Genomic DNA, 18,367 nt, shown 5'->3' on the forward strand with positions numbered 1-18,367 from the left:
ACATTTCCAGCTACAAAGATACTTTACTGAATACCGTTCCTTCTGTTTTGACTTGTTTACTGACACTCATTAATGACCACATGAGATTTATAGGAAAATATTTGTATTTATTGTTGCCCAGGTCACATCAGTGTAATTTCCTTTTATTTCATTATAGGACATCTCACTCGTAACGAGTATAATGTTAAGGCTAAACTCATATAAAACAATTTCATTCACTATATTTTCATTTAATGTGTTCCAGCACAAAAGCTTGATGAAAAACATACAACTAACATTCAGTTTCAGAAATGATCTCCTTTAAATAATGCACAATATAATGTAAGGATAGATCATATGGTATAACGAATAGAGTCAATACAGGTTTAAAGATCTCCGTCGGACATCATCTTCTGGTGCATTAGTTATAGTTTTAGAGCTACGATAGCATCATAAAAAGACTAATCTTTCTAAAAGATACACGCTGTCACACTCTATACATTCTAGCTGTAACTGGTTTTGTGTCACAGAGATAAAATGGATGTGTAGAAATGGATTTAAAACAAACGCTACAAGTTAAAAACACGCTTAGGTCAGACATTGTCTGCTACATTTCCTAATGCGAAGGTTTTCTTTGGCAAACCCAGCTGGACTCAGGGCCACGCAGGTGAATTGTGTGTTAAAGTCGTCCTGAGAAAAGTCTCTAAACACCACCTTGGTTTGGATGAACTCTGTCCCGTCATCTGACCTGCAGATACAATGTTAGGGTGTAAAATTAGACATAAAGTTCTGTGGAACGATGATAATAATATGGTCCGATCCACAGTGAATTATTTCCCAATAACAACACGATCTGAAGTATTTTATTTCTCTTTTATCACAATTAAAAATGTAAATGTATTAATAACAAACCCATGGAGCTACTCGTTAAAGCTACAGTTAATGCAGGAAAAGTCCAACAGACGACTTAGTTCCTGTTCTCGATGACAGCTATAAACAGTCCTTTTCTCACCGACATTTTTTTTTCTTTCTCTTGAAGTTACTAAGTAAAGTAAGTCATGTTATTGAGAAACCTTCGAGCGTAAACTAGTGAAAATCTTGCTGTTACAAAGCCCTGGGACTGGAGACTCCTTTCATTAATGTGGCGTCACAGAGAACGTCACCGTGTACATTTTAGTACCAATTACAGATTGCATTATATGTTGCATTAATATAAAGCTGTGATCTGTGTTAAGACCTGTGTTAAAACTCAACAGACAGGAAGTGTGTGTTCTTACTTTCTCTCTGTTTTGGTCACACTGATGTTTTGATAGACTTTCTCTATAAACTCCCCATTAACCAGCCAGTACACCATGGTCTCATGTCTCAGTCCTCCAGGATTCACTTTACAGCTGATTCTGTGGCCATGAGCTGGGAAATGAAAACAACACAAACATCACAGCGGTTTTGAGTCTAATCTGTAATCAAAAGTGACTTTAAACCAAACAATGCAAAAGTACTTTATGTTAAAAACAGCTTTATGTCTCTCACCGAGCCGTTTGTGCGACAGGTTGACGATCGTCGGCGCTTTGACTTCAAAACACATTTCAATATGTTAATAAAAACTCCACGGCAAAGAAAAACTGTGTGTGTGTGTGCGTGTGTGTGTGTGTGTGTGGGCTGTGCAGAGAGAGAGAGAGAGGAAGAAGGAAGAAGGAAGTGTAAAAGTGGACAAAATAAAACTCTCAGATTGTAAATGTGAGAGACAGACAAGTGATTCAGATTAAAATGATGATGGATTTATTTCATGGTGATTTGTGTAAATGAACTTGTTCATACGCACTTGGATGAGCAGCTGATGGAGAGCAGTGGAGCAGCATGACAGCAGTGAGATACACACAGGTAGATACTGAACACACAACACAACACAACACGTTACACACGCTGGGATCACAACAATACACACAGATTACACTCCAGTAGAAAAACGCACTCATATACAACACTAGAGATAGAGACAGAATCTGTAAATCTAGTTACAGTTTTATTTCTTACTGCTTTCAGATATAAACGTTTAAATCAAATGAATACAAATGTCCAGAAATATATTTTTATGCTTTTTTATTTCTGCACATAACATCGTTGTCCTCGTATAGAAACCTTATTGTGCACGATTTTGTTCCACGTGTTAAATAAGTTATAATAATGATCACAATTTATTAACAATCTTCTGTTCCAACTGAGGACGTCATAATCAGTCCACTGTGACAAACTGGAGTCATAGAAATAATTATAATTTTAATAGAAAGGAAATTAGAAATAATAAAAAGCTAATTTTCAATAAAAAAATAAATCATTATAATTATAATGATGTGAACTACGTGCTCCTTTAATACAAAAGCAAAATTCAGCTGTAAGATTTTTAAAGTGTCCTATTTTTTGTCCTGTCTTGTAAAACAAAAACGCAATAAAACGAATTTTTATGGAAGAATAGAAACCGAACTTTATATATAGATATTATAAGTTGTTGTAATTAGATTCAGCAGTTTAATTTATTCATCACATTTCTGCCTTCGGACTTGACTGACTTTCTATCAATAAATAAATTACACTTACATTGTAAAAGTAAATAATAATTAATCATTCATTTTTACCTCAACACCAGTGCAGGAAAAGTGTTTAAAACAGAACGTAAAACGATTTAAAATAAGGTTTTAATAAATGTGTTGACATTTTAATAATCTGGAATAAATAATTATTATTTAAATTATATATAAATATATACATATAGGATGCTATTCGTCATGTCTAAAGATTATGGAAATGTTTTACATTTAATTTTATAGTTGAACAGACTGATTAGGTTCATTAAAAGGTTTTTAGGATGTCTGTGGAATTTATTTTAGAGGTAAAAATATTCTGTAAAAATAAAAACTGTAATTCTACTTAAAATCACGCCCAATAGTGACATCTGTCGGAAAAATAAAAACAATAAAAAATAAACTACAGCCAGACATCATTACAAATCAGAGGTCAGTTTTATACGTTGTTCTTCTCCCAGCCTTCATCCCATCATCACCTGAACTACAGGTTCATTCTGAAGACTTCACAGCAAAGACATATCATTTGTTTTAAATTCTATTTCATGTAAAAAAAAAAAAAAAAGAAGTTTTTTTTAATCTTAAATTGATCCACAAAGTCATCGTTACACCGTGAGTCAAAAACTAAAGAAACACAACAGAGATAAAGAGAAGCTTCACCTGTGATGGTGTGAGTCCAGGTCATGGTTCAGGATTCAGAGAGTCGGCACAGAGATGCCGAAGCTTTTAAAGGTTCTCTTACATCATGACTTCTGTTTTTATTCCCTGACGTAACTTTGTTCAGGGAACTCAATAAGTGGGGGAACCCACAATAAGAAATAAGTATTATGACTTATGATATAATGTCGACGGTATCATATCTTTATCGTATCTATTATAGTTATAATAAACTATATTATTGTTTAAATACTTAAATACTAACGTGTATATTATGCAGATTTTCTTCTACTTTTTAGTGCAAATGTTTATTTTGCTATTTTATGAATAATAATTTTAAATGTATTTTTAAATGTTTATATTTTTACATTAAATTAAAGTATTTATATTATACAAAGCAGTGTGTCTCAGGGCTCTGTAATGCTTATTGTTATATTTATTAATGTTAGATTTATTATCACGTTTATAGCTCTAGCCCTTTGGGACCGGACAGGTGACGTGTGCAGTAAAGTTTAATAATAATAACAACAACAACAACAATAATAATGAATCAATAAACAAGCAAAATAAAGCTTTACAGTTAAATAATGAGTCATTTCAATCCTTATTGACGTGATTCAATTTACCTGAGAAGGTACAGTCATGGTAATTGTATCTGGAGTTTATACACACACACACACACACACACACACAGCTGTGTGAAATCGAGGATTGTGTCAAACTGTAGTAATGATGTAATGTAAACGACACAGGAGTTATATTCCAGTTAATCATCCTCCTCCTCCTCCTCATCAAATCCTCCTCCGATCAGATTAATCCGCTTGTAACTCAAAGCTTTAATAAACATTTTCTTTAGTCGCTTTATTTTCGTCAGCCATAGAGGCTTTAAACAGATCTTATAAACATTCCCAAAAGTTTACTAAAGTCTTTCTTATTTTTCTTTTTAACAGCCAACACCTTCAACATCTTACAAACTTCATCACCCAAATCGTGTGACATGAAATTCATTGTAAATGACACAAACGAAGAAAAAGCTTTGCCAGTCATGTACCGTGCTTTTAAAACCCCCCCCCTCCCCAGCCGACCGCCGGAAGGAGGAAAGTGTGTGTAAAAAATCCCTCAGCAGGAATCCCTCAGCATCCAGGAACTCCTCCTCATCTGCTGATGATTCTGGTCAGTGGGATCACCACATTTCCCAAAACAAAACATAAAAGTTGAGTAAAGAAATAACAGAAGGGTTTTTCACCGGATGGGACACAATTTCATTCTAACTGGCAGAGTTAAAAAAAAAATTTTTTTTTGAGGTTGTCATTTACGGTTAAAAACATTAAGACGGATTAATAGTTTCTAAAAAAAAAAAAAAAAAAAAATATAAAACAAAAGTACACATTTCAAAAACAAAGCCAGACTTCTATTAGATTATTTTTTTCTCCTTTAAATACACAGATGCACAGTGTGTGTGCCAATATACAGTACATTACACACTTTTGGTGAATAAAGTTCCAGTCCCAGTGTCCGATTAACCCCATAACAGACTGCGTGTAGTATCTCTCTCTCTCTCTCTCTCTCTCTCTCTCTCTCACTCTCGGGGACGGGCATGGCCGTCACTCAAGACCCAGGATGTAATTGATGCCTTGCACTAGTCCGATTATGACCGGCTGCCAGGCTACGAGATAGCGAAGCCAGTCCAGTAATTGTCCGTACATGACGTGAGGCCTCTCCCATCTTTCAGCCGCCGGTTAAGGAGACAAATTAATCATAAAATAAATACATTTATTTAGGCAGATTTCCAATTAGCCAATCATGCGTCAGTCTCATTTTATTTATTATTATTTTTGTGCAGATACAGGTCTCGAGCTTCGGTTAACGTTCACATCAAACATGAGAATGTGATCTCAGAGCCCCTGAGCGAGGCCCTTAACCCTCAATTGCTCAGTTGTATAATAAGGTGGTGATAATGTAGGTCGCTCTGTATAAGGACCTGGATGCTGGAACCGTAAACGTAAACGTCTTTGATGTCGGGTATCGGTCCGATCTCCGGGTCTCCTTATAGACAGGAGACAGGAGCAGAACCCGTTGTGTTGTAGATCTATAAAGTAATTATCTGAGTTAATCTACTAGTCGTCAGCCCACAGAAGTAGGTGTTTTTGCCCCATACAGTGAAAACTCTACAGTGTTATATGAAAAAATCTCAGATCAGTTTTCAGTATCTGAAACACCACGTTACGCTCAGAGACACGGCGGTCACTCCATCATTCTCGTGTCTGATGTGAACGTTCGGGTCCGAAGCTCCGTCTGGATCGCTGCACGTGCGTTCCTATTAAAGCGGCCAGTTTGACTTGGCCGGGGTAAAGAAACAAAATGGCTCAGTTTTACATTTACAGTGAAAACAGCGTCATCGTCATGAGCACACATAAAAAAACACAACTCGAACAAATGAGTCGTTGCCCTGTGAGACAAAGAGTCATTAACTTTTTGGTAAACTGACAAGTCGATATGTCAATATACTGTTTAAAAGAAACTCCAGCATGACTGTAGCTGTACAATTCCAATGAAACTATCCATGTTGAACAGGAAGTTTTCAGAGTTAGTGATTAATAAAGTGGCTCTCACTCACACGCACGCTCACTCACACGCATGCGCTCACTCACACGCATGCTCTCACTCACACGCACGCTCACTCACACGCACGCTCTCGCTCACACGCACGCTCTCGCTCACACGCACGCTCTCGCTCACACGCACGCTCTCGCTCACACGCACGCTCTCGCTCGCTCGCACGCTCGCTCTCGCTCACTCGCACGCTCGCTCTCGCTCACTCGCACGCTCTCGCTCGCGCGCCCGCTCACACTCGCGCGCCCGCTCACACTCGCGCGCCCGCTCACACTCGCACGCACGCTCACACTCGCACGCACGCTCACACTCACACAAAGGATACGGATTACTGAACATTCTCTTCAGGTCCACCTTTTCTTTGCAGTATGGGCATGTCTGTTTCTTACCCACAATGCACCAGCCTCGTATGCAGAACTCATGAAATCTGGGAGAAAACTGTCAAGGAAAAATAATGTTTGAGACGTTGAGACATGAACATGAAATGGCGCATTAAGCAATCTGTTCAGGTGTTCAGGAGATAGAACGGTATTTAATCGGAAAGATAAATAAATAAAGTTTAAAGGTCAACACTTTAATTTTTACGCTTTCCCGCATTTCTGTTGATAAAATATTTGGGTCAAATTTTCATGAATCCAATTAAACACAGTGTAGAATCGTAGACGCCACGGAGACGCGTCTCGCTCCACAGTATTAAACACAGTGTAGAATCGTAGACGCCACGGAGACGCGTCTCGCTCCACAGTATTAAACACAGTGTAGAATCGTAGACGCCACGGAGACGCGTCTCGCTCCACAGTATTAAACACAGTGTAGAATCGTAGACGCCACGGAGACGCGTCTCGCTCCACAGCAGCAGCTCATCAGCAGTAAGCAGTTGTGTGCTTCCTCTTGGACATTATAATGCGCCTCAGTGTATTTGTTCTGGAGATCTCATTTACTTACAGTAGCAATAACGAACAATGTGATGCAAATGTGTTCACATAAACACCCAACAGAAGAACCGCAGATTCCAGACTAGAATAAGAAGAAGCTGTAAAGCTGCAGCAGCTCCAGCAGACAGAACGCGTGGGCGAGTCCAGTCAACATCCACGCAACGTTAAAAAAAGTATTTACATAAAGAACAGAGAACGTCGAAATGTGGAACTAATCTAAAAACAGCGTGCATTGTGGTTTCAGAACATACAGATGTGAGACGACGTGCTCTATAAGGTATTTTACTGGTATGGACAGAGGTCTGATCACAATGTCTGATCCATGTGGCGAATCATGCTAAAACCTTCACAGTCACTGCATCTGAAACCATCTGAACATCTACCGAGTTCTTCACCGTTACCACCAAATAGCAGTTGAGGAAAGTATTTTAGAGGAATGATGTTCCAGCAGTCCTACAATCTACATCAATCTGTTCCGGACTGAATCTGTTACTTCCTTTAAATTGCCTACGGTGGACGAGTGAAACAAACAGTTCTGTGGTTTCGGTGATAAACTTCCGAAGTTCAGAACAGTAACACACACATTTTCTTGTGCTTTTCTGCACGGAAATAAAATATAGATTATCCCCAGTAATGACACACAAATCTACACATAGTGATGAGAAGTTCACAGCCAGTTCCTCTTCCTTATTTGTCTCTCACAATCAAGCATGGTGCTGACACATAGCGTGATTCCGTGGAAATCGGACGACGAACGTGTTCAGACACGTCCGCAGCGTGAAAGTGCCGTATTTGGATGAGTCATTGGGGAGGGCTGTTCAGAGCAGGTTACACATCGTTGGTAAAGTTTCGTTTAATTAGAAATCTTTCATCAAAACAATATTATATAGTATTTCATTTGTAGGATCAGATGGATCTACTTTAGGACCCTCGATCTTCTCGAGTGATCTCATAGTTATTTAGTTGACAACTTCAGTATACAACAGTATTAATCTGTAATCAACAATCTGATGACATGCGTTTTATATAAACACTTCTTACGTGTGGATTCGATTACTGTAATAATTTAGCAAAATACCTGACCGCATAAATCTTTAGTGACGTGACATACGGCTAAGTACGGTGACCCATACTCAGAATTCGTTCTCTGCATTTAACCCATCCAAAGTGCACACACACACACACACATCGTGAACACACACCCGGAGCAGTGGGCAGCCGTTTATGCTGCAGCACCCGGGGAGCAGTCGGGGGATTCGGTGCCTTGCTCAAGGGCACCTCAGTCGTGGTATTGCCGGCCCGAGACTCAAACCCACAACCTTAGGGTTAGGAGTCAAACTCTCTAACCATTAGGCCAACGACTTCCCCCACTTTAATCTCCTTCCTTATTCTTTATCATCTTAGTACTTTAGGAGTAAGAAGCACTGCGAGTTGTATTTTATGAATGAAAGGTGTTATATAAATACGATTAGTTTTACATGGCGATGTTATGTAATCATTCAATGAAGAAAGGAGTAGAAATACAGTTACTAAGAAAAACTGAATCATGTGTGTGTGTGTGTGTGTGTGTGTGTGTGTGCAGCAGATTTGTGAAAGGTCAGATGCAAGTGAAAGAAATATGCTGCGTCATCCCTGTGGTCGTTTTGCACGTCACCGAGTTCACAAGTGACTCGTGCAGTAATGAGATCTGTATGAACGCATAAACGTGACGTTTTGATCATGTGAGAAAGTGAATCATGTGAAGAACTTCCCATCTCTGCGATTCATCGACTCACAGCTCGTCCGTCCCGCGTGAACCGATCGTGAACACTACAGAAGTCAGAGCGCCGATCAGATGTTAATATTAACTGGTTGTTAGTGTGTAAGGATACACATGGTTGCAGGAAAGTCTGTAGGTGTTCTCCATGATCCCTTCTTCGTCCACGCTCACCAGGATGGGCTGACCGCACACGGCGCAGATGCTGTCCGAAAGGTGTTTCGTGGGCATTCCTGATGCGCTGTAATACTGAGGGGTGAAAGTCACAAGAGTAACAACACATCAGTCAGGAACAGTGAAGCACGATCTAAAGACCTTCTCCAAATATACAACCTTACAGTCGATCACGACCGGCTATAGAGACATCCATCAGACACAGAGAGCACTGAGGCTTCGTTAGGATTCAAACTCACAACCTTACAGAATCCTACAGATACTCACCCCTATTGTGGAAGCCATGAAGTCTGCACACATCTCAGCAAAATCCCTGCCCAGGACACCGTAATACAGGCCGTAAAAGAGCATCGAAACCCCAAAATCCATCGAATCTTCTGGCTTTATTCTGAACAAGAAATAATAATAATAATAATAATAATAATAATAATAGTAGTAATAATAATAATGAATAATAATAATAATAATAATAATAATAATAATAATAATAAGTGCCCACATTGTTAACACTAAATCATGAGTATTAATATAAAAAATATTAACATAACACAAATGTTTTTGTTTTTTAAATTCCCAGCCTATGATCATGTTTTTTTAAAGTTATGATTCATTTAAAACTCGACTTGTGCACTTTATTCTCTTTCTCTCTCTGAAAGCATGTGATGCTTTTGTTATTCCTTTTCGTCACACAGTTTTCTACTGAATAAAATACTGCAAAGTAATGAAGCGTTTATCTTCTGGTGATCTGTTCAACACTGAACGCACAGAACACAATGAGGTATTAATGAGGGTAATAAACACAATGAGGTATTAAAACATAAATCTGTGACACGCTGGAGGTAATAATTGGACACTCCACACATCAATACTTCAAGATGTGGGAAATCAGCAGTTATTAACTAGTAATTTTCATTAATGACATCACAAACATCACAGTTTATGCAGCCTGGTGACTGTGGAATCAATGTTAAGTCCCTTACGGTAAAGAACACAGCACAGAAAAGTTTCTTGTGAACTAATCACCAGGCTCTTGTTTTATTAGGTTATTTCCACCAAAAACGCTAAACAGCGATCAGGGTGGTGTCCAGGGTGGTGGTCATTATTTTGGGAACTGATTCATTTCAAAAGAAGTCAAAAGTTGTAAAGTCTACTTTCACTCTTCATATATGCTTCACATGCTGGTAATTACACGTCCATGGTACACCATGTACGACTCATGACGTTAATGCTGCACCTTTGTGTTGGTGTAAAACAGCTTTGTGTCTCTGATCACATACATACGAGTTATTGTGAACATTAATACAGTGCTGTTGGGGTTCGATTATTTAAAACTGTCCTTTCTGGATTAGTAAATCCTTTTAAAAGTACGATTAAAGAGACAAAGGGCTCTGACGTGGTGTCTAGCGGACGTGTATTTAATATAAATAAAGAACGAGTGAGTGAACATACAGCAGCTTTACTGTAAACATGAAAGCAATTATTAAAGGTGGGGTCTGCGTTGTTTGAAAGCCAATGTTGACATTTGAAATCACCAAAACAAACACGCCCCTAACCCAAATGGGTCCCACCCCTGTATTGATAGCTCCGCCCACACATACATACGTAACCCAGGCAACTAATGGAAAGAAATGTGTCTTTAACCAACGTTACTCACCTATCGAGAAGGAAAAAAGCGCCTCGGCGTCTTAAGTAAAGTTGGTCACATATTCACAGATTGGAGTTTCCCGAGTCAATAACTCCTGAGCTAAACACTGTTACTACACAAAACACGGTTGTAGCTGCGTCTCTACATTACTACGATAGAAAAGAGGTGTTATTTGTGTAGTAACAGTGTTTAGCTCAGGAGTTATTGACTCAGGAAACTCCAATCTGTGAATATGTGACCAACTTCCTGCTCCTTCAGTTCTCTCCAGCGCTGGAAAGCTGATCCTATATTAACACGTCCTACTTCTTACCTTATCGTAAGTCTTTCTTCTCTTTCTTTCTTTGTTTTTATCCTCCATGTCAATGTTAAAACCGCTTTCTGCTAACGTCACACATGCGCACTGAACACTCTCTCCGCCCATATTGACAAGACACGCCCCTTTCTGCTCATTGGCTACACGTTTGTTTTGATTTTTGTTTTGTTTGTCGTTCCGACTCGGTTTTCTGAAGCATTTCTCGAACAACAGAGTCCTTGGTCAGGGGCCCAGCAGCGGCAGCTTAGTGGACCTGGGATTCAAACTCACAACCTTCCGATCTGTCGTTATACACCTTAACCGCTCGGCTACGACGTCCCTACATAAATATACGTAACCTATATAAACCTTTCTTGACACGAAGCAAGAAACACTGCACCGTTAAAGTCCGCTGACGTCCCCGTGTTGATTTAATCGAGTGTGAAACTCACCTAAATATCAAATTGATGCCGAAGAGCGTGAACATGACTACGCTGTAGCCCACGATGCCTGTCGTGTAGCTGATCTTGTACAAGAGGAAAAACCATTTGTAAACCAATCTAGAGAGAGAGAAAGAAGAGGTACGTGTAGAGTAAACAAACAGCTGACTAAACCATGATCCTGTGAGTCATAAGTCAACGAGTCACCGTGACACTGACGTTACACTGAGAGTTCATAGGAAAAAAAGAAGAATCTAATATGTAATTCTAGGTAACATGTGACATTACTGTGTTTGTTAGAAAATATACAATACACTTACAATATAATAATATAATAATTAATAATTAATATAATAATAATAATAATAAAAAGACGCCCCATCTGAAGATACACCCACTTCCCCATCCATCCACCATCCCATCAGATCTCTACCTCGGTGTTGTGCATTCCAAGGGTTTGCGTGTGGCACGGAACGTGATGAAAGCGGTGACGATGGAGAAGATGAACCACGTCACCAAGAATCGCCACCAGTGCAGCTTTGTGGTGAAGTAAAGAGGCACCACCCACATCTGAAACAGGGTCACCAACTGCAGAACAGATAGAATGTGTTTATACAGGATTAAAGGTGCGGTGCACGATCTCTGAAAACCAACATTGACATTTGAAATCACCAAAACAAACACGCCCCTAACCCAAATGGGTGTCACCCCTGTTTTGATAGCTCCGCCCACACATACATACGTAACCCAGGCAACTATTATTGCGGAACCTGCTGGGGCAATGAGTAATACTATGGTAATACAGATGTGTTTTTGTAGCACTGTGTGTTGTACCGTGAAAGGTTTATCTCCGTTTCACGCCGAAGACGACGTTCGACACCTAGAACCCGAGGCAGAGGTAACGGCAGAGGCTAATGTCAGACATGCGCACTGAACACTCTCTCCGCCGCATATTGACAAGACACGCCCCTTTCTGCTCATTGGCTACACACGTTTGTTTTGTTTGTCGGCCCGACTCAGTTCTCTGAAGCGTTTCTCAAACATCGTGCACCGCACCTTTAATGTTAAGATTTAAACAGATCTGTATTCATGAGATAACTCTGTAAACATAAGTGTAAAGTAAAGAGATGATTGTGGACTACAGGACGATAGACCCCCCACACCCCCCTCAGGGTTAATGAAAAGGGGAAAAAGGGTAACATAAAAGATGTCACGCAGACCAGGGAAGCGACGTTTACTCCTAATCGCACCAAGATGCGTTCTTAATCTTCGTTTGTGATATTGGAAAGTGAACACAAATAAATCAGGTTTCAAAAAGAATCGAGTCAGAGACCAGTCCGACACCGCGAGAGGCATCGAGAACGATCGCACACGGATTCGGACCTCAGCAAACGTGTGCAGAGTGAAAACCACCGGAAACATCAGTGTGTGGAAACAGTTATGAGGAGTTTCAGGTTCCTTTACGTGCAGCTCACTGAAGGTCCCAAACCTCCACCAGACTGTTTTACTGCAAACCTGGAGAGTACTTGAGCTTTACATCAGCCATCTCTAATATCCAATAGCAACCGACGGACACATGACAAAATAAACACGAAACTTAAATCGTAACAGAAAGCAACGAATAAGACGTAATACGTTTCTACTTTTAAACCGTGATGTTCCAGCGGTTGAGTTTATATTTCGGTCTAACAGCACATGCTGAGTCACTCACTTTCACATCACTATATAATCATTTGTGCTGATATGTTTAACACAAATGTGTATATATTCTCCATAAAAACTCTTTTTTTATTCTAGTGTGCGTAATTGTAAGGCTATTTATACCAGGATGTAACTTCCTGTTTAAATGGATAAAAATAAAAGAGAAACCGCACGTGTTACGTTTTAGAGCTAAATCTCTGAGGGAAAAAAGTCTGTTTATTTAGAATGAATTCATTTTTAATATCTATCACCTGTATAAGTTCTGATCTACTCTGATCCGTCTCTGCGAGTCCCTACAGCGAATACGACCCGTGACGTGATGTTAAAATTATTGAAGATAATATTAGCATCTAAAATGTTCTTTAGTCTGGAGTTTTGCTCAAATCTTCCTTCGTCTGTGGAACAAACCCGTTTCTGACGGAAGGCGTTAGACCGACACGTGTTTGATATTTTAATCCAACTCATTAACGACCGATTCTCTGATTAGAGTCTAATGAGTTTTTCTGATTACTGATGTGTTTTAGATTCTCAGATATATTAACAGTCACCTGTTTAAGGATAAATGCTTGATTTAGGAAAGTTTATCCTTACTAATGGCTGTAACCATATAGAGTGGTTTAGAAGATAAATAACATCAGGCAATGATTTCATATCAAACGTTAAAGAGACGTTAAAGTTTGCAAACGCAACATCGCTACCTAGTGGTCAAGCACAGAATATGTTAAAGTTTGAGGTCATTTTCATATCCTTTTATTTTACCCTTATTTGAAATGTGTAAAATCTCTTCGGATGAATTTTTATTACTTCATTACTATAGATTATTTACTTAAAAAAAATATGTTAAATAAAAATGTAAATAAATTGTTAACGTCTAAAGTACTTAGTTCTGAAATTATTTTTGTTCATAATCATATTGGAGGTTTTAATTATTAAGGGATCTTTATTTTTCTATAATGTATTTGTACATCTGGACAATTCATTATTAAAGGTGGGGTCTCCGTTGTTTGTTATGCTTGTGTGTCATTTTTGCTTGTTTGTTTATCTACAATCGTATTGTTCTTCCCTTCAGCTATGATAAAGACACGTTTCTTTCCGTTAGTTGCCTGGGTTACGTATGTATGTGTGGGCGGAGCTATCGATACAGGGCTGGGACCCATTTGGGTTAGGGGCGTGTTTGTTTTGGTGATTTTATATGTTGACGTTGGCTTTCAAACAAAGCAGACCCCACCTTTAATATAAAGAAAGAAAAATCTGGTCAAAAACAATCACCATCATAGACTCCAGCTGATTGTCTGATTGGATGAACTGCTGATTTGAGATATTTGGTACAGCGGGGTTTCACTGTGAGCAATTACGTCTCATTACACTGAAACCCGTGGACCCGTTTGGATTAGGGGCGTGTTTGTTTTGGTGATTTCAAATGTCAACATTGGCTTTCAAACAACAGAGACCGCACCTTTAAATTAAACAGTCACATGACGCGCACGATACGAAGCCTGCTGTAGAAAGGAGCCGGGTTCAGATTTCTGGAAAACGCTTCATACTTCAACAAACTCTGTTAATGTTTAAAAAAAAAAAAAAAAAAAAAAAACAAGTGTGTGACTCGCTTTATAAACCTCTCTGGTTCGTCTCTGGCTGAACTGAACACCAGGATTTTCCTCAAGGTGTGGTGATGTTCCTCAACCAAAAGTTTGACGTCACCAAGTACTCAGTGACAAGTGACTAATAATTATCGGACACTGGGATCTTTAGCGGGCCGTGTTTTAATCGGTGCAGAGCGTACTCACGTTGTAAGATCTGGCTTGACGCTGTTTCCACTGCACCAGGACGAGCTGAGCGACGACGAGCGTGACGATGAGGATGAGCACCATCTCAGCGTGCATGGCTTCGTGCCCTTTGTGTTTGGCGTGCATCCTCGCATGTTCCAGCCTGTCATACGTACAAGAAGGAGATGTTCAGGATCCCACGTCATTACAACTCAGAATCCTAAACTAAAACCTGCCTCAGTTAAGGTTGATGTGACGTTCAGGGTGAAAACGTTCGAACTTCAGAGACAGGAACAGAGTCGAGTCTGAGCTAAAAAAACATACCAATGTGTCTATGGAAATATCAAGACCTGGATTTATATTTATTCATTTAAATGTTTTGACAGAATTTGGATGTGAGATAAAAACCAAGCTGAGGAGAGAATGACGTGGGGAGGCGGAAGGGCAGAAATAACAATTAACCCGAGTCACAAAGCCTATAACAATGAGTCAATATTTCCCCAGTATTCAGGTTCTACTTGTTGGCTGTACGACGTTTACAGACACAGACATAAACACGTCATGCCGTAATCCTGCGCACAGACTACTATAACATCAACAGCTCATCACGAGCGCTAAACAAAACTCCGTTTTAACCCGAACACCAACGATACACTCAAATAGAGTTTTTTCTTCATGAAATAAAGTTCAAATCAAACCTTCACTAAACACTAGCGTTAATTATAATCATTAGTAAATGAGTCGTCGGATCGGGTAACGGCGTCCGAGACGTAACCAGACGCTAAATATTATAACTTCACACACACAAAAAAAAAAGAAAGTCAGAAAAGACAAACCTCCACTTCTCCTCTGGTGAAAGATGCGAGAGGTCGACCTAAGAGAAGAAAATGACATTCAGGTGAAGAAATAAAAGAGAGATTTTTACAATTACACATTAAAGCTTTTATTTATTTTTTATTAGAATATTAGTCTGGGGGGGGCACGGTGTCTTAGTGGTTAGCACGCTCCAGTGTGGGGGTTCGATTCCCACCTCCACCTTGTGTGTGTGGAGTTTGCATGTTCTCCCCGTGCCTCGGGGATTTCCTCCGGGTACTCCGGTTTCCTCCCCCGGTCCAAAGACATGCATGGTAGGTTGATTGGCATCTCTGGAAAATTGTCCGTAGTGTGTGATTGCGTGAGTGAATGAGAGTGTGTGTGTGTGTGTGCCCTGTGATGGGTTGGCACTCCGTCCAGGGTGTATCCTGCCTTGATGCTCAATGACGCCTGAGATAGACACAGGCTCCCCGTGACCCGAGGTAGTTCGGATAAGCGGTAGAAGATGAATGAATGAACATTAAAGCTTTTATTTATTTTTTATTAGAATATTAGTCTGGGGGGGGGGCACGGTGTCTTAGTGGTTAGCACGTTCTCCTCACACCTCCAGTGTGGGGGTTCGATTCCCGCCTCCACCTTGTGTGTGTGGAGTTTGCATGTTCTCCCCGTGCCTAGGGGGTTTCCTCCGGGTACTCCGGTTTCCTCCCCGGTCCAAAGACATGCATGGTAGGTTGATTGGCATCTCTGGAAAATTGTCCGTAGTGTGTGATTGTGTGAGTGAATGAGTGTGTGTGTGTGTGTGTGTGTGTGTGTGTGTCCTGTGATGGGTTGGCACTCCGTCCAGGGTGTATCCTGCCTTGATGCCCGATGACGCCTGAGATAGGCACAGGCTCCCCGTGACCCGAGGTAGTTCGGATGAGTGAGTGAGAATATTCGTCTGTATATTATCCTGTTCATACTGTAAATATTATACAACTCTCTCTGACTTTTCTTTAGATGCCAAACCGCATTTCGTTGCCTTGAACTCGTCCGTGTGAAACGACAATAAAGTCGAATCTGATCCGAATAAATAAATAATTAATATTGCCTTTTTTCAGAGCTGAGATATTCCACAGAACAAATCGTGAACGTCCTATAAAACATTTCACACGTTTCTACACGTGTGTTAAAACAACCACTTAAACGTGTCAAACTATTTAAACTAATCTTATGGATGTTTTGAACCCTATCAGCTGATCAGAGGTCAGATTTTTATATCACGTGTCAAAGACAATAAAACAGTGCGGTTTAACAGTGAGGTCACCGTCTACCTCCTCCCTCCTGTGGTGACGTCGAAGCGTTCAGAAAGACAGAAAGCAGGTTTGTATTTATGAAATTATCTTTAGACATAATTATTTTATTGAAAATATTTTCATGCCCCACAATATGTTATATTTGCCTGTGATAAAAGATTTTTTTTAGGTATAAATAAATAATATACAATGATGCACATCTTACAAAAATAAAAATAAAGTAAAAATATAGCAGTAAAAATCTTTACATGTAAAAAAACACCTACACACACACACACACACACACCCATCTACACACACACACACACACATCTACACACACACACACACACATCTACACACACACACACATATACACACACACACACATATACACACACACCTACACACACACACACATCTATACACACATCTATACACACACACACACATCTATACACACATCTACACACACACACACACATCTATACACACATCTACACACACACACACACATCTACACACACACACACACACATCTATACACACATCTACACACACACACATCTACACACACACACACACCTATACACACATCTACACACACACACACATCTACACACACACACACACACACACACATACACACACATCTACACACACACACACACACACACACACACATCTACACACACACACACACACACATCTACACACACACATCTACACACATCTACACACACATCTACACACACACACACACACACACATCTACACACACATATATATAAACTGCATCTACACAAGAAGCAGATTAACAGATTGTGACACAATCTCATGACATATTGACGCTCATCTTGACATAAATCTCAGCAGTAAAGAATGTTCTGAATTGTTTGTATATGTTCTTTACCTTAAACGTCAGTATTCTAACACGGTAACGTTTATGAAATCTTTCTGTTATAAAGAAAACAACAAGTGAAATAAATAAATTGCTTAAGTGTTAATCACAGCCGTCCATCTGTCTGAACGCTGCTCATCTGGCCGCATCCCAAATCTCCTCCAGCTCCCTACATCAGTGCCCTACGTAAGAATAGATGGCGTCCTCATTCTAGTGTGCTACTTGTGTGCTAAAGTGCGATTTGGGACACCGCCCGTCGCCTGTCGACTGGCCAATCAGAGCCGTTAGCATTTAGCTCGGTTAGCTGCGTTCTGTCAAAACCTCGAAGCTCGTTAAACACGTCACGTCTCAGTCTGACAAACACGGCGAGTCCGAGAGTAAAACCGCGGGGCTGTCATTACCTGAGGGGCTTCGTGTCCGTGCCCGTGGTCGTGTCCGTGTTCTACGCCTCCAACCTCCACCTCAAACACCCCCGCCATCTTAGGGAGCGCTGACACAACCCGACGCTACCGGCAACGTCCGGGTGACTCGAGCTACGAGCCAATCAACGTACAGCATCCGGGTCGCGTTTCCGTCTTTAAGGAACTCCAGTGAGCCTTGTGGACATTTTAGGGGTCCAAACACTGATGCTGCTGTTTATGTGTGTTATTGTTAATGTTTATAACCACACAGTCCTGCACACAACATGACAAACACACTTTATTATACTCGATATGACCTTTGGTTTGGTTTATTTTCACAAATTTGCGGTTAAAAAGGTGTGAGTGAGACTGTAAAGCTCAATAAGTCAAAAGCGAGGTTTAAAAACAATAAAGATGCCACTTCGATCACTTCTGTTCGGTTTT

The 18,367-nt window shown here is 40.0% G+C and overlaps 1 protein-coding gene and 1 long non-coding RNA gene across 3 annotated transcripts; one reads left to right on the forward strand and one right to left on the reverse strand.

Moving 5' to 3' along the window:
• Nucleotides 1-86: 86 nt before the first annotated feature.
• Nucleotides 87-18,074, reverse strand: rnf121 (ring finger protein 121). 2 transcript variants are annotated; one of them, XM_060890710.1, is made up of 13 exons: nucleotides 17,924-18,074; nucleotides 15,374-15,411; nucleotides 14,559-14,700; nucleotides 11,504-11,658; nucleotides 11,083-11,190; nucleotides 8,961-9,081; nucleotides 8,635-8,768; nucleotides 6,154-6,255; nucleotides 3,219-4,940; nucleotides 1,802-1,867; nucleotides 1,510-1,551; nucleotides 1,257-1,389; nucleotides 87-727 (listed from the first exon to the last, which is right to left on the reverse strand). In XM_060890710.1, exons 1-9 carry the CDS (start codon nucleotides 17,999-18,001, stop codon nucleotides 4,820-4,822), a joined length of 999 nt encoding a protein of 332 aa, XP_060746693.1. In that variant the 5' UTR covers nucleotides 18,002-18,074; the 3' UTR covers nucleotides 87-727; nucleotides 1,257-1,389; nucleotides 1,510-1,551; nucleotides 1,802-1,867; nucleotides 3,219-4,819. The 2 variants fall into 2 exon arrangements, with proteins under 2 accessions (XP_060746693.1, XP_060746694.1); XM_060890711.1 differs by lacking the exon at nucleotides 17,924-18,074 and adding an exon at nucleotides 17,535-17,650.
• Nucleotides 1,647-4,597, forward strand: LOC132859771 (uncharacterized). Its single transcript, XR_009649763.1, has 2 exons — nucleotides 1,647-1,860; nucleotides 4,166-4,597. It is a non-coding gene; the product is annotated as an uncharacterized LOC132859771 (long non-coding RNA).
• Nucleotides 18,075-18,367: the final 293 nt, after the last annotated feature.

This window comes from Tachysurus vachellii, chromosome 17 (assembly GCF_030014155.1).
Source record: "Tachysurus vachellii isolate PV-2020 chromosome 17, HZAU_Pvac_v1, whole genome shotgun sequence".
In the NCBI taxonomy this organism is placed as follows: domain Eukaryota; kingdom Metazoa; phylum Chordata; class Actinopteri; order Siluriformes; family Bagridae; genus Tachysurus; species Tachysurus vachellii.

Bases quoted from the DNA above. Each gene is read 5' to 3' on its own strand.
- rnf121 (XM_060890710.1), bottom strand. From the start codon at position 18,001: ATGGCGGGGGTGTTTGAGGTGGAGGTTGGAGGCGTAGAACACGGACAC. The intron at 9,082-11,082 runs GTGAGTTTCACA...TTTCTTGTTCAG, and splicing joins GGCATCAATTTGATATTTAG to AATAAAGCCAGAAGATTCGA. The intron at 8,769-8,960 runs GTGAGTATCTGT...TTCACCCCTCAG, and splicing joins TCATGGCTTCCACAATAGGG to TATTACAGCGCATCAGGAAT.